General features: G+C 39.8%; 1 protein-coding gene and 1 long non-coding RNA gene across 3 annotated transcripts in view; one reads left to right on the top strand and one right to left on the bottom strand.

Moving 5' to 3' along the window:
- Positions 1–16589, bottom strand: part of ATP2A2 (ATPase sarcoplasmic/endoplasmic reticulum Ca2+ transporting 2) — a 49899-nt gene that overhangs the window by 18446 nt on the left and 14864 nt on the right. For both annotated transcript variants that reach the window (XM_028528607.2, XM_028528606.2), the window contains exons 5-7: positions 16305–16443; positions 1192–1272; positions 251–336 (exon numbers count right to left, since the gene is read on the bottom strand). In XM_028528607.2, coding sequence (XP_028384408.1) covers positions 251–336; positions 1192–1272; positions 16305–16443 — 306 coding nt within the window. The remainder of the gene's footprint in view (positions 1–250; positions 337–1191; positions 1273–16304; positions 16444–16589) is intronic.
- LOC118498052 lies at positions 3076–6202 on the top strand. Its single transcript, XR_004900572.1, has 3 exons — positions 3076–3410; positions 5402–5406; positions 6190–6202. It is a non-coding gene; the product is annotated as an uncharacterized LOC118498052 (long non-coding RNA).

The following is a 16589-nucleotide window of genomic DNA, read 5'->3' as shown; positions in this document are numbered from 1 at the left end:
ATTTTAATCCTCAAAAACTTGCCAATGAAAACAAAAGACATCCGGGTCACATATTCCACCGTTACAAGTTCCTGATTTTCTCTGACAGCTGACACCGGCCATGAAGACTGTGATTACGCTTTGGTATAACAGCCAACACTTTCTAAGGTCTGACCACTGAAGGCAGGCAGTGAAAAAAAGTAACATCTGCAGACCTGAAACTTGGAGAATGTCTCAAAAAAATTTTTTTTTCATTTGATAAAGTACTTACAGAAAAGAGCATGTTCTTCTTGTCTTGGTTGACAGCCCGTGGGTCAGGGACAGGGTCAGTGTGCTTGATGACAGAGACAGACTCACCTGAGCAGGTGAGAGACAGAAGGGATGGTTGGTTAGACCTCGGCGATACCTATACACCAGAGCCTGGGAACCCTCATCCACTCAAGCTAAAAAGTTTAACTGATAAAGCTTTAAGAAGTAAAAGGATAAAAGGCCCAATTCATTCAAAAGGAGGTAAACCAGTAAAATTTAGTGATATAAACTAATTCCAGAGCAGTATCAAAATAAAAATAAATACAATTTCAAAATAAAGGAACTTAATTTTCAAGTAAAATTCTAGCCAATTACCTTTATTTTCTGGAGTAACTAAATTTAGTGTATTTTCAAGTACTGTTTTCTACCTTATTACTGTAACTATACATTTATTTTGTGTCTTAATCAGCTCCCAGCTTGTTGCTGCTAATGGGAGGTATTCGTACTGAAACAAACACAGAACCCAGATTACTAATATCACTATGGCTATGATAGAAGCTGCTCTTCAAAACTGAAAATCAGATAAATCCTGATGATCTTTGCATTTTACATTTTCTATTTTATTCAGGTTAGCACCGTGTTTAAGTTAATTTTCTAACCACCTTCCTTCTCGTTAATATGAACCCTCCACCCTAGCGTGCGCCTTTATTAAACAAAAATGGGAAAATGTTCTAAACAACTGCAAATCTAAGTGTGCAAACTTCAGGTTGTAAAACATTCACAATTTGGGGGTGCTAAGTATTCTTAACTGTACATTTGATTACTGCAAGTGTGTTATATGTGAGATGAGCATTTGTCCAATGAAAAAAATCACTGCTCTGGAGCTTTTTTTCCATCCTGGAAAAAGAAGACTAAATAGTAATTATGCACTTTCCACTTCTACTGTAAGATTAACTCTCTTACCTGTGAGAATTGACTGGTCAACTCTTAGAGTAGTAGATTTGATGGAAGTTAACCTTATATCAGCAGGAACTTTGTCACCAACTAATTAATGAGAGAGAAAAAAGGCAGCTTTTTAAAGAAAATAAATAGCCCATGTACAGCACTAATATATAAAAATCTTAAAATAAGCAAGATAATCAACTTATCCTCAGGGTAACAAAAACTCTCTTGCTGCCAGATGGGTAAGATATGAATTACACGGGAAGGAAAAGATGAACAGTGCCCAGCACTGGGTTCAAAATTCTGAATGAGTGCGAGTGCACATCAGTACCGAGGCAGTGGTAACTGAACAGTAAAAATAAATGCGCAACAGCTTCCCCTGACTTTCTGAAAGGTAACTAAGGTAGTTTTGAAGTCTTACTCAAGGACAGTAAAAATTTAGAATAAGTACAGTCTCTCCTAGAATTACATGTGGTTATTTTTTAAAAGATTTTATTTATCTATTTTTAGAGAGAGGGGAAAGGAGGAAGAAAGAGAGGGAGAGAAACATCCATCAGTGGCTTAACACCCTCAACTGCGGACCTGGCCCAGGCATGTGCCCTGACCAGGAATTGAACCAGTGGCCTTTCGGTTTGCAGGCTGGTACTTGATCCATGGAGCCAAACCAGCCAGGGTGCATATGGTTATTTTAAGTCAGATCTTCATTTTCCAGATTTATTCCACACCCTGAATTGTACCTCTGTCACTTGTTATATATAAACTGGCAAATAGCCCTTCTGTCCAAGAGGTAGATTTATTTCATTTGTTAAACCTTCAAATTTAGTTCTGGTTTTTCTACACTTCAGAGCTTTCATGTATTTATTTTTAAAGATTTTATTTGTTTATTTTTGGAGAGAGGGGAAGGGGGGAGAAAGGGAGAGAAACATTGATGTGTAAGAGACACATCGATTGGTTGCCTCTCATACACCCCCAACTTGGGACCTGGCCCGCAACCCAGGCTTGTGCCCTGACCAGGAATCCAAGCAGCAACCCGTTTGGTTTGCTGGACAGTGCCCAACCCACCGAGCACACCAGTCAGGGCCATTTCAAAGCTTTTAAATTCAGGGAGAGATGTTTGCTTTTTGAACTCTAATTCATAAAACCACACTATGGCCCGAATAGAAAATGTGGCTAGTCACAAGGCAGTACCAAAACTGCCGGCATGTAATCTCAAGGGGCACGGATCATCCTTGCATTTGACTGTAGGGACGCATTAAGTTCAGGTAAAACTGCTGCTGGAAAGGCTTATGCAACAAGTAGCAACATTCAGACTGAACAAGCCGGAACCTTTCACTTTAACTTAGTGCTGTTCATACAACAATAAAGTAACCATATCCTAAACTTCAGTGACCTTCAACAGCTAAACTGCCTGACCAAGATGAACATTTTAAACCAACGTAAAAAAAAATTTACTGTATTATTTCTGGTTGTCATAATTAATTTGATCCCACATGACCCTGAACATGAAAGGAATACAAGTTCAATGATGAGCACATGACCCTAAATGGAAAATTTACTTGAAAATGTCCCTTTGATGTCTGTGGCCATTTACGTCACGACCCTCCAGGAGCAGAACACTCCTCTCTGCTCGCTCAGGTGGCTCAGAGGCCCTCCCCGCCCACGAGCACAAGCGCACTCCTGGCGCTGTCCCAGCCTCGCACATACCAGCGACCGAGGAGCAACAGAACATTTTCACTTCACACTGAAAGTTTAATCCCTTTTTCTATTTAAAACATTTCGTATGTAAGTCCTAGCTCATACTCTCATATACCTACCACACGTTTAAGGCCAGAAAATCTGATACTCATATTGAAGATAAACTGCAACAGGATCCCAAAGTAATATCTCAGCCTCTATTTTGCTGTGTTTCAGCAGAAGCACAGGGAATTTGAAATGGATGGAATATGTACTTTTAAGGCAAAATACCGAGGTTAAATTTCTTTCCTGGGTAACGCAGTCAACATGTTAGTTATTAGTTTAAGGTGGAATACTCTATATAGATGCAGCATTAAAATTACATTTACACTGGTATTATAAAAAAAAATCAGCTACCTATCCCCTAAAGGTCCCTTTTAATTACATGAAGGCTCTCTTTGTTGTACAGAAATTGTGTTGATATGCATTTAATTGTTAGCCAAATACACAGGAATGACTCGAATGTTGAATACCAGTGAAACAAACGACCTGGAAAGCCCTTAAAAGTTGGCTTCAAGTTCTCAACTTTTCTTCCATCCTACAAAGACCATCTAATTGGGAGGCAATTAAATATTTAGGGATTAAAAGAAAGGATGATCTGGGGGCCTTTTATAAACTATGGAATCTCAGGACCTGCTCTTCAAGAGTCTAGTTCAATGCATCTTGTGGTGAAGTCCAAGGATCCACATTTTAAAAAGTTTTCCAAACACACTAAAAAATTAATACAAGAAATCAAAACCAAGCATAACTGTGGTCATAGATCCCGTGACAGACTTGTTTAGAACTACCTTTACTCTGTGCTTTTTCCACGTGCCAAGTACCCCAACTCTAGGACAAGACCCAGAGTCTCCCAACACTTGGAAAAGGTACTACCTTATGGTTTTATTTACCTTTCTCGTTCCATTAGAAACCGATCTCTGTGGAAAGGTACTAAAGAAGCACAAATCTAAAATGGTCATAAAAACCTGTCATATTCTAGAAAAACTCTCGCATCATCTTGACCAGCCCATGTCATTTTAGACAGAAAACTAAAGTTAGTAAGTAAAAGGAGTCTTGCCTAAGAAATCTCAATTAATGGAAAACTTCCTTTAAATTGCTGTGCGACTCTGCTTCGAGGTTTCTGTGAGTCAATCCAGGCTTGAGTCTATTAGGAAACAGGTTATCTAAGGAAGTAAATGATCCATGTAAGTCAAGATTCAACAAACACTTTTCAAACTCGGACACAGTTTCTCTTTGTCTGCAGGCCGAGGTGGGCTCCAGACAGGGTCCTGTGCGTGAGGAGCAGGCAGCGCTGCCCGATGACTACACCCGGCGCTATTTCCCTGATGAGCCCGTCAGTGCCCTCAGGGCAAGTGGTAGTGGAAAATTCTCACTCCTGCCAAGGAGATGTTCTGCAATTTTCTCCTCTGAAACTGTTCTCCTCTGTCTCTTGGGTTCAGCAGCATAACAAAGGAATAAAGTCTTATGAACCACCCTCCCACTTGTTTAATATCTGACACTTCAATTTAGCTCTAAGTCCTGAAATCTTCAAACTGCTATCACAATAGAGATTTTTCCACTCTGTACAAAATCGCCAATGCATTCTTTATGCTAGGTTACCAAGGATGCAAGTAAAAGTTAAAGGAAATTCTTACTTTGCCACATTTTAGAACTGAACACAAGCTTTCTTTACCTTAAAATCTAGGAAGGAATGTTTTTAAGCCATGATACTTAAACACTGTTTACAACTATGTAAATAAGTAAATACTGCTGGTTAAAATCATTTGAAAAGGACTTTTTATAAATTGGGTGTATGGGGGAAAAATTCTAATTTTCTGGGCAAATTCCACCAAAGCTATTCAAATCTTTTCTGAAAGAAAACCATATGTAAGATTAGAAATTGTTTTCTAAATGCCACTATTGTTTTTTTAGTTTAAATGGCTCCCAGGAAAAGCAGGCCATAATAGAACTAATTACCCTAAATTACTTAAACATATAACTATGACTCAACCATTTTCATTGTTTCCAGTCATAAATTTTGTAGACAGGCAGAGTGAATGAAATTCTCCACTTGAGAAGCCCTGCTTGCCTACTTAAAACTATTTCCAGGCCTCAGCATAAGCAGGGAAGGAACACTACAAATTGCCATAGTGTATTAAGTTTGCTGCCAATCTGGTTTTTTGTGTGGGGGTATGAGGATATTATCTATGATGAGATTCATCTTTTAAAAACGCGATGTGGCATCATTCTCTTATTTAAAATCCTTCTTTCTTCCTTTAAGATTTTATTTATTTTTAGAGAGGGGAAGGGAGAGAGAGGAGCGGAAAGAAACACAGATGTGCGAGGGTAACACCGTCCAGGTGACTCTCAGGCACCCCCAACTGGGAACCTGGCGCGCGCCCTGACCTGGAATTGAACTGACAACCTTTTGGTTTACGGGAAGGTGCCCAACCCACTGAGCCACACCAGTTAGGGCTTGTTTAAAATCTTTCAACAGCTTCTTCTTACTAGACTTGAGATGAAGTTTAGTATCTTGACCTACTGTTTCTGAACTGGGCCAGTTCACCCCTTCTTAGGGAATCCGGGGGTCCCCCGCTCCTGGGAGGCCACCACAACGATGCCCAACTTAGTGTGGGCACCCCACTGGCATAGCACACTACAGCCCAGAGCTCCTGGGCTCAAGGATTCCTCCCGGCTCAGCCTCCCCACCACCCAGTAGCTGGGAGTACAGGCACACGCCACCGTGCCTGGCTGAACAGTATCTTAACCATGGTTCATGACACCCTCCATGACACAACTGCCGCTTACTTCTTACCAATCACTCCCTCCCCCCGCCCCAAGCATCAGCCACAATGGTCTTCAGTTCCTCAGTTCTTCCTGAGTGTTCACCTACCTCCTTCTCCCCCAAATAGCAAAGGTCTCCATGAACTTCAAGGTTAGGCTGGTATCCCTTGCGAAGTGACCTCAATGAGCCGTCCTTTCCTTTGTGAACACTCACCACACTACGTGTTTGATGCATCTTCCCCACTAGACCAAAAGCTCCATGAAGGCTGTCATCCATCACCACTGATCTCCTGGTCCCCAGCACTGTGCTGGCACACAGTAGATGCCAAATAAAATATTTGTCAATGGCCCTGCCTGGTGTGGCTCTGTGGATTGAGCACCTGCCTGCGAACCAAAGGGTTGCCGGCCAGGTCCCCAGTGAGGGCACACAAGAGGCAACCATACACTGATGTTTCTCTCCCTCTATTTCTCCCTCCCTTCCCTCCTCTAAAAATAAAGTAAATAAAATCTTTAAAAAAAAAGAAACCCTTAAAAAACATTTGTCAATGAAAGAAGTACACACTTGCAAACATTATTTCTTTAAACAAACAAGCATCAGAGATTTACGTTAATGATTGATTTGAAAAATGTCACAAAGCTAGCAACAATGAAAAAAAAATCAGGAGCCAAAGAGATCTTAGACTCAGCTGAGCTGAATGAGACTTAATAGTGATTGTTGCTTAAATTCTATATTTAGACTAAAAACAAAAAATACGTATGTGCTAGTAGAAAAACAGAGATGTAGGGAGAAAGAGCAGGTAGGAGAAAGACTCAAATTTTAGCTGGTAGGGCAATTAAGGTTGCTAAAGAAGTATCCTTAGGCTGTAAGAGCAGAAGGAAAAGTGCCTAGAATATCAACCAGATTCCATTTATATAAGTGCATTCAAGTCTGGGCACCAAAGAAAGCCATCATAATAGTAAAGGGCTTGAAAACAATTACATGAGAAACTGAAAAGGCTGAGACTAACTTGGAAATAAAGGGCAATGAATTTACCCTCAACTACCAAACAAGTCATTATAGGAACAAGAATCACACTTCTATGTGCCCAAAGCAAAAAACTAATGTATAAAACAGACAAGTGTATATTAGCTCCGTATATGGGATATTCTATAATAAAAATGACTAAAAATGGCATAGCTGGTCCCAAGCAGGCAAGTTTCCAGTTACTCAAGGTGTAAGATAACTAACTCCTTCAATGCTGCAGAAACAACCTATTACTAAGCAAGGTTGTTGAGTATACAACATAGGGCATACCCACCAATGTAATGTCTTTATTACAAAATAAAGCATGCTTTTACAAAGTGAAAACCCATCTATCACTCCCCTCATGCAATAAACAAACATCAAACTGTTAATAGTATTTATCTTCTAGACTTTTCTCTATGGATAACACTTATTAAAACTTCGTTAAAATAGCAGCCATGAGCCCTGGTTGGCGTAGCTCAGTGGATTGAGCGCGGGCTGGGAACCAAAGTGTCCCAGGTTCGATTCCCAGCCGGGGTACATTCCTGGGTTGCAGGCCATAACCCCTAGCAACCGCACATTGATGTTTCTCTCTCTCTCTCTCTCTCTCTCTCTTTCTCTCTCTCCCTCCCTCCCTTCCCTCCCTAAAAAATAAATAAAATCTTAAAAAAAAAAAAAAAGCAGCCATGGTATATACTAATGTAAAGAGTTTACATTAGTAGAATGCACAATTTTTTTACATTAGTATATAATATACCTGTCTCATTCTTTTTTAATGACTGCATAGTAACACCCACTAAAATTTGGAGAACGCTTATTGTGTATCAAGCACTGCTGTGGGCTTACAGGTCACTCCTAATCTTCCTAACTCTACAGATCTGATGACCTTCCTTCCCAGTTTATACAAGATCAGACACAGAAAACAAACTTGCTTGACTGAGGTGTTTTATAGCCTGACAGACTAATCTGTCAGTCACCACTGTCATGGCCATCCGGGCGTTCTGATTTTTGCTATCATAATGCTGTATGGTGTACACCTTTGTGCACTTAGGACTACCTCTGGACTAGATTCATAGGAACAGAATTTCCCCACAAATGTATACTTCCACCAAATTTATATCCCTGCCATTTCCCCATATTTTCTTTTTCTCTTCTCCCACCCCCCGGATTTTCAATCTTGTATTTTTCTGAGCACCAGTAATTACCAAGCACTTTATTTTTCAAAATTCTTTTATTATCTTCAAAGTAAAAGTTGCTTTACATTTTTACCTTGTCAAATCTGGGGATCTTGGTGGTTTTATATAACACTTAGGGAATGTGTTCCCTATATATACCACGTGGTTTCTTCTAATTTTTCCAAAATCTTAATCACAGTGGCCAAGATGAAAAGGTTGGCACTTAACTGGTACTGCGACTACCACTGAGTCAAGGGGAGTGGAGATGAGGAAATGACAAGAAATTAGGAGATGCAAGCGGCATGAAATTCAGGCCAGGCTTCAAGATCAACTGGCCCATCGTGGTCTCATGGTCAGGGGGACCTTCCCGAGTTCCTCCTTTCTCGCGGCTCCTAATGTCCTAGCTACCCTGACGGTGCTGAGTGAAGGTCTCGAGACTCTGATTCCAGTAATAGCCACCCTGATTTCTGTTGCAGACCATCGGCTCTTCTGCTTAGATACAAGTTCTTAAGATTAAGAATTTAGCAGGAACAAGTATAAAGGACACATGGACAATAACAAGTGGGTTGAAAACGGGAGGGAGGGAGGGAGGGCTGAGGGTAGGATGGGATGGGGGTAAAAGGCAGAAAACTGTACTTGAACAACAATCAAAAGAAAGAAAATGATCAAGAATGTACATGTTTGTAAAACAGATATAACTTCCAGGAACAACTAAAACGACGATTTCTCTGTCACCTAGATGTAGACGGGGCTCAGAGCTACATCTCTCATGAGCCCCGTCCTCCCATCCTCAGTGAAAAAACTTCATATGGGGGAAAGGACAAAAGAGAACAAACATGCTCACCACCTTATTTGGCAATTACATCTTCACTTCTACTTCTCTAGTCAATGTGTATCATTTTCGGAAATGGTAAACACTATTTACTTTAACAATGTTCCTCCAGCAACACTACGTAAATTGCCTACCCAAACAATACTCAGTTACACTACTTACCGTATTTTTCAGACTATAAGACACTCCCCTCCCCATTTGGGAGGAATAATGGTTGTTAATGCTGCTGTTGAGTTCTATTTACATTTACATTGGTGAAATATTATGTTACTTATGTTATTAAGTATTTTACCACGTTTTGCTTCAAAAATTTTTTCCCTATTTTCCTCTAAAACCTAGGTGCATCTTATGGTCTGAAAAATACGGTAACTACACTTCACTTCCCAGTTTTATTGAGATATAAAATCAACATATAACATTGTGTAAGTTTAAGGTATACGAAATAATGGTTTGATATACGTATAACATTACAAAATGATCACAGCTGGTCCTCGAATCACATCAAAGACAAAATCGGTTCCTGGCTGCGGCCGCTGCGTGGAGTTCGCACACTCTCCCGTCTGCAGCGATGGATTGCAAGTACTGCCGTTTCCTCCCACGCCCTAAAGGTGTGCACATTAAGTGAACTGGTGTGGCTAACTGTCCCAGTCTGAGAGGATGTGGGTGCCAGTGTGCCCTGTGATGGAAGGGCCTCCTAAAATTGCTCCCCCCCACCCTGAGCTGCCAGAATAGTTTCCAGTCACGCTGTGATCCTAAACTGGAACAAGTGGGTTGAAAAATAACCCACTTTTATTAATTATTAATCTTTCTCACATGTATGCATGGCTCACATTTATTTCAATGTGTCATATTAGAAGTGTTTTGGGTCTTGTCTTAAAAGTTTGATATTTCTGTAACCAGAAATATGTTGCAGGAACTCAACTCCTGTTTATATCGATAAGCCTATGGTAAAACTGATTTTGTTACATACCATTTGCTTAAAGTAGTGATTTCCAAGAACCTAATGATAACACTGAGGACTTACTATATACTGCAATTAATTAATATCCATCACCTCACATAGTTACAATTTCTTTCCCTGTGGTGAGAACTTTCAAGATCTACCCTCAGCACCTTCCGAAGATACAATATAGTGTTGTTCACTACAGTCATCATGCTGTATGCTACACCCCTGGAATATACCTGTCACTGGAATTTTGTACCTTTTGACTACCTTCCTCTACCCCCTGGCTCCTGGCAACCACCAATCTGATCTGTTTGTATGGGTCTGGGTTTTTTTAAGATTCTACATATAAGATCAGTCACAGTCTTTTCCTTTCTCTGTCTGACTTATTTTACTTGGCAAAATACCCTGAAGGCCTATCCATGTAGTCACAAATGGTAGGGTTTCCCTTTTTTCTATGGCTGAATAATAATCCATTATATACAAGGCAGGGCAAAAGTAGGTCTGCAGTTGTCCGTATGGAAAATAATACAGTAATAAGTTATAATACAAGAATAAACTGTTTTGGGTATTCCCAATTGTAAACTTACTTTTGCCCCACCCTGTGTACACCGCCCCCCATATTTTCTTTCCCATTCACTTCCCGACAGACTCTTAGGATGTTATCATGTCTAGCTTACTGTAAACAATGCTGCAAGGGACACCTCTCTTCAGGATAGTGATTTCTGTTTCTTTCAAAAGTGGAATTGCTAGGATCGTATGGTATACTTCACTTTTAAAAACCAACAGGGAGAACCCTGTGGAGAAAGGCAATGAAACCCCTCCAATTGCAGAGAAGACTCTGAATGAGTGTCCCGGGAGAGGGTCTATTGACTTTGCTAATTCTCAAAGGAACTGTGATCTAGAAGTAACTAAGAACTACCGCTCTAGAACTTTGCTTCTCAAAATGTGGTCCCCCTGGGAGCTTGGTAGACATGCAGAACATTGAGGCCCCACTCCAGACTTGCGGAGTCAAAACTCTGCACTTGAACGAAATGCACATGAACACGAAGTTTAAGAAACAGTGCTCTAAGTACCGTATTTTTAGGACCATAAGACACACCTAGGTTTTAGAGGAGGAAAATTGGGGGAAAAAATTCTGAAGCAAAAATGTGGTAAAATATTTAATAACCTGTGACCCCACTCCACTGCTGCCCCGCCCCCGCCCCGCCCCAGCGAGCCAGGTAAGCTACATTCGGACTGTAAGATGCGCTCCCTTCCCCCCACAATTTGGGGGTGTGTGTCTTATAGTCCGAAAAATATGGTAGCTGGCCAAATCTGAAGGCCTGTTTTTGTTTGTTTTACAAACAGCCTTTGAGCCAAGAGAGATTTTTACTTTTTAAAGGCCTTGTTAAAAAAAAAAAGGAAAAAAAGAGATTTTTCTACAGAGACTGTTTGTGCCTATACCAAAAACAAAAACAAAAACAACTCTCCCCCACCCCCCCAAAAAAAACCAGCTTGCCATTCCCTCTGCTCTATAGAAGAGAAATGCCTACATCTGTGTTAGGGAGACTGGCAGGTATAGATTACGTGTCTGCTGACTGTACAGTCAGGATGCCCCAATCCTTTTTTTCTAAAGGCAAAAGAAATCCACAAATGATACGGCCACATAATCTGAATCAAACATTATTTAGAGCCAGAAAGCTCCAATTACTTAATTCAGTAGCGGTTAGTTCAGTTTGTCCATTACCATGCAGAGTTAGGATAAGAACTCAGGTTCTTATAGGAATTAATCATCTTTCTATTTTACAACTTTTGTCTTTTCTTTTTCAACTGCTTGGGGACACCACTTTATAAATGCTACTAAATTTCATTACTGCAAGTTGACTATTAAAAGCAAAATTTTTCTTGCCTTAAACAGAATGTCTTTTTTTTAACTGAATAAATTCTGAAATCGCTGGCACTGTTGCTAAATGTTTACTCTTCATTTTATGAAATATAGAATCAGTTTCTTTAGAAGCTAAAGCAAATTCAATTTTATGTTAAGATTGTGCCATTTCTATCACTTACATAATCTTAAAATATAATTCGCTCCAGAGTATACAACAGGACAGAGTCATCTGAGGATATTATTCGTCAGCTCTGGGTTACCAAGATACACGAAGTTTGTTTTAAACAATCCTGAAAACAGTGGCCTTGAAAAGTCAATAAATAACCCCCTATCCCTGAGGCATATGCTGAAAACTCCAAAATTCTAAATTTAAGACTTTCATGATATCATAAACTTAGTTTACTTTGATAATATTAGCAGGTAATACAGTAAGCTTAAAAACATGCAAGAACCAACCAAAGAATTCATAAGTAAGTGGAACAAGAAACTGATGTCTTTCTCTCTTCCCCCTTCCTTTCTAAAATTAATTAAAACTTTTTTTAAATAAAAAAAAAATTTGCCCTGGCTGGCGTAGCTCAGTGGATTGAGTGCGGGCTGCGAACCAAAGTGTCACAGATTCGATTCCCAGTCAGGGCACATACCTGGGTTGCAGGCCATGGCCCCCAGCAACCGCACATTGATGTTTCTCTCTCTCTTTCTCCCTCCCTTCCCTCTCTAAAAATAAATAAAATCTAAAAAAAAAAAAAAAAAAAAAAAAAAAAAAAGCATAATATTAAAAAAAAATACCCGTCATTTTAAACAAAATTTAAAAGACAATACAAAATTAGTGTGGCTTCAAAAGATGGAAATATGGGTAACTTTATATTTTTATTTGTCAAATCAATTTTCTTTGGTTCCTATATTCTAGGTACTTCTAAGGTTTATCTAATCATTTGCTCTGCATGCTTACACAATGTGTCCTTGGAAAGGTCATTAGCTGGCATAGCAACATCTGCAATTTAATTGTCTCAACTCCCTCCATCTCCCATTCACAACCCCACCTAGTCCAGTCCAGCCTCCAGAAAGCTCCGCAGAACCGTCTTAACAGATGTCTTCCAAAAGCTCGTGAAAAGAACTTTATTACCTAAAGTTAGGAGATTACCCTTACATCTAAAAATCACCACAAAAAGGTCTCTTTCTGGAAATATCAAAACAGCAGCCCCATGCTTCCTTTCTTCTTCAAAATAGTTCACCACATTCTCCAATTTTTCAATTCATTAGCGAACGCACAACATTTAATTTCATAATGTAAATAAAATAAAAGTTACCATACTTAAAAGCACAATTCATGACATTTATCCCTTTAGGCTACATAGACAGTTAAGACTCTGACAAATAATTTAGATCTAGATTTAGAACTGAAATTCATTCCTATAGTTTCATTGAACTGAACGACTGAGCTAAATGCCCCACAATTCCATGCTTGGATGTATGCCCACGAGAGTGAAAGCGTATGTTCGCACAGAAACGTGTACATAAATGTTCCCGCTAACATCATCACTCCCGGCAGCCATAAAGGGGAGCTAACTCAGGCGTCTGCGAACTGACGAGTGGGTAAAGAACACGTGGCCCATCAAGATAATGGGGTGCTCTTCAGCCATAAAAAGGAACAGACTGTACTACACACATGAATGAAATCACTGTATGTGATGTATGCTACAGCATGGATGAACCCTGACAACAATAAGCTAAGTGGCAAAAGCCTGTCTTAAAAGGCTCTGTATTGTATGACTCCATTTATCTGCAATGTCTGGAATAGGCAAATCCATAAAAACAAGGTAAACTGTGGTTGCCAGGGATTGGGAGGAAGGAGCACAAGGTAGTGACTACTAAGGGGCATGGGGTTCCTTTTTGGGGGATGAAAATGTTCCGAAATTAGTAATGATGAGTACACAACTTTGAAAATACTAAAAACTACTTAATTGTATACTTCAAAAGAATGAATGTTACAGCAAGTGAAATACATCTGTTTAAAAAAATTGTGACTTGGACTTCTAACAACATGAAATATGACTGATACACATGCTATGTATACATTTACTAAGTCTACTGTATATTCTTTAGCACATTAACTGCAGGTTCCGCAACAGTAAAATGTGAATAGAGTGGTGGATGGTAAAACACTCGTGAGTTCATCACAACATCTGTACGCTCAGTGTAGCTTTCAGTGAATGCATGCATACGGATTTCGGATCATCTGCTCTGCAGAGAACTTTGTACAATAAGCATGTTCACATTATCTGAACCTACCTACCCCATACGTCTGACTTCAAGTTTCAGAGAGCTGTTACATGCTCAGCAAGAAGATTATAACCCTCATGGGTATAGCTCAGCAGGCATCGTCCTGTGAACCAAAAGGTCGCCGGTTTGATTCCTGGTCAGGGCACATGCCTGGGTTGTGGGCCAGGTCCCCACCTGAGGGTGTGTGAGAGGCAACCGACTGATGTTTCTCTTACACATTGATGTTTCTTGCCCTCTCTTTTTCCCCCTCCTCCCCTCTCTCTAAAGGTAAATAAATAAAATCTTTAAAATAAATAAAAAGTAAAAGATAAGCTGTCTTCCGCCAGTGTTTCCTTCCTCTGTTATTAGCACCATCGCCCCCCAGTCATCCAACTAGAAATCCTGCCAGTATCTTTGAGTCTACACTCTACCCCCATAACTATTATCAAAATCTGTTGCTTTGCATCTAAATCCGAGGCTCACTTTTCAATCTATACTTAATTACAATCCCAAGCCAAGAGAGACTGAGAGTTAATAATTTGGATTCAGACTGGTAAAAACTTTTAAAGAGTACCCCCTGCCTAAGAACCACTATTTATAAACTCAGAATCTTCCCCTCATCATTCTTTTTTTAAAGACTTTATTTATTTATTTTTAGAGGGAGGGGAGAGGAGGAAGAAAAAAAAGGAGAGAAACATTGATGTGCAAGAGATACATCAATTGGTTGCCTCTCGCACACACCCTCAACTGGGGACCTGGCCTGGAACCCAGACAGGTGCCCTGACTGGGAATCCAACCAGCAACCTTACAGTTCACAGGCCGGCACTCAATCCACTAAGCCACACCAGCCAGGGCCCCCTCATTATTCTCACTGCTACTGCACTTGTTATCTCTTGCCCACACTATCAAAATAGCTTACCTCCAGCCTTCCCCATGCTGACCCATTTTCTGTATTAATGCCAGAATTCCTCAACTCACATCTTTGCTAAAAAATCCACTATAACAAATGGTAAAATCGGAATAAGTCCTGTAGACTAGATAATAGTGTTTATCAATTTCCTGATTTTGATAATTGTACTCGAGTCATATTAAGAGAATGCCCTTGATTTTATGAAACACTCAAGTATTCAGGAGTAAAGGGGCAATGGCCTGCAATTCTCAGATAGTTCATACAAAAATATGGGTAAGACTGAAATAATAATGTACATGTGATAAGATATTAACATTTGGAGAACCTGAGTAAAGACTATAAAGGTAACTCTTACTATTCTTGCAACTTTTAGGTCTGTAATTATGGCAAAATAAAATTTCTAAAACCAATGACCCAAACACTCCACTCTATGTTGTTCTTTTGTTAACACTACTGAGCTGTGAGGTCATTTACACACACTTTCCAGCCCCAAGTAATCAACATGCTGGTATACAGGCAACACTATACTTTTGCTGGAATAAGAATGACAAAAATTACGGATGAGAGAATATTTATGACAAGGCAAATTCCTCTTAGAGGCCAAAACTGCACAGCACGGACCAACACATAAAGCTCGCTGAACTCCTGTTAAAACTTGTAAGACAATAAAGACAAAGCACACCCCCATAAATAAGTGTAAAATCATTACTGAGACAATTCACAAAAAAGAAACCATACTAGTAACAAGCATGCTGAGCTCAGAAAGGCGTGAAAAACCATGATGATTTAAATAATCCAATGTCGTGACTCTGCTACCAAAAGACTAGAGCGTTCTGATTGGTTCCAGGGGTGTTCTGGGCTCCCTGAAAACATGGCACTGATCTAGCACAGTGAGGAAACGAACCCCTTTGCAATCTGTGGAAAGCTCTGGCCTCGCAGTGGATTCATGGATTCTCGGAAGCCCACCCACAGAGCCCCAGCTCAGTATAATGTAGAAGTATTTTTAATCAGAGTTTTTAGAGTCATGAAATTACCCTTAACTATCAACTTATAGTTTGATAATTTTAAGTATGACTTAACCATTAAGCCAAGAACCCAAATAAAAAAACTATGTAGCCACTAATTAGTATTGTAACTAATTGCACTACAACTAATTGTCAAATTAAGATCATTATCTCATGAGCACTAGTGTGCTACAATGTATCAAAACTAATAAACACAGTCCTGGCTGGTATGGCTCAGTGGACTGAGTGGCGGCCTGTGAACCGAAAAGGTCACTGGTTCAATTCCCCAGTCAGGACACATGCCTGGGTTTCCGCCGGGTCCCTGGCTGGAGGGATGCAAGAGGCAGCCAACTGACATTTGTACATTTGTCTGTCTGTCCCTCTCTCTCCCTCTTTCTAAAAATAAATGTCTTTTTTAAAAAAGTAATATGCACAAATTCTTGAAAAACACCTTTTTTAAAAAATATATCAATAACATAAAGGGAGGTGCCAAAACACTTCGAAATTTTACAGAAGACCTGATTTGTCTGGATGGCACTAAAACTGGTACATAATTTTTAAACACTTATTAATAATGAGCTTTGAGAAAGAGAATGCATTCAGATACACAATCTAGAAAAAAATAAAAATGACAAACTCACCAGCAACTTCTACAATATCCCCGGGAACGATGTCCTTCGCTTTAATCCGCTGCACGCTCTTTCTGTCCTGCCGGTACACTTTGCCCATTTCGGGCTCATACTCCTTGAGGGCTTCAATTGCATTTTCAGCATTTCTTTCCTGTAAAAGAGAAAATAGAAGATACAAGTAGCAAACACGTGCCTATCACTGCTTTCCGCCCACGGAATCAAATTTTAGAGTTCTAATCTAAAAAGACACAAGAGAAGTACTACATTAACAACAGCTGTAGTAGTAAACAATTCACA

Source organism: Phyllostomus discolor, chromosome 13, assembly GCF_004126475.2.
Source record: "Phyllostomus discolor isolate MPI-MPIP mPhyDis1 chromosome 13, mPhyDis1.pri.v3, whole genome shotgun sequence".
In the NCBI taxonomy this organism is placed as follows: Eukaryota; Metazoa; Chordata; class Mammalia; order Chiroptera; family Phyllostomidae; genus Phyllostomus; species Phyllostomus discolor.
Note: the sequence above shows the minus strand (reverse complement) of the source record. Positions and strands in the feature narration are given on the sequence as shown.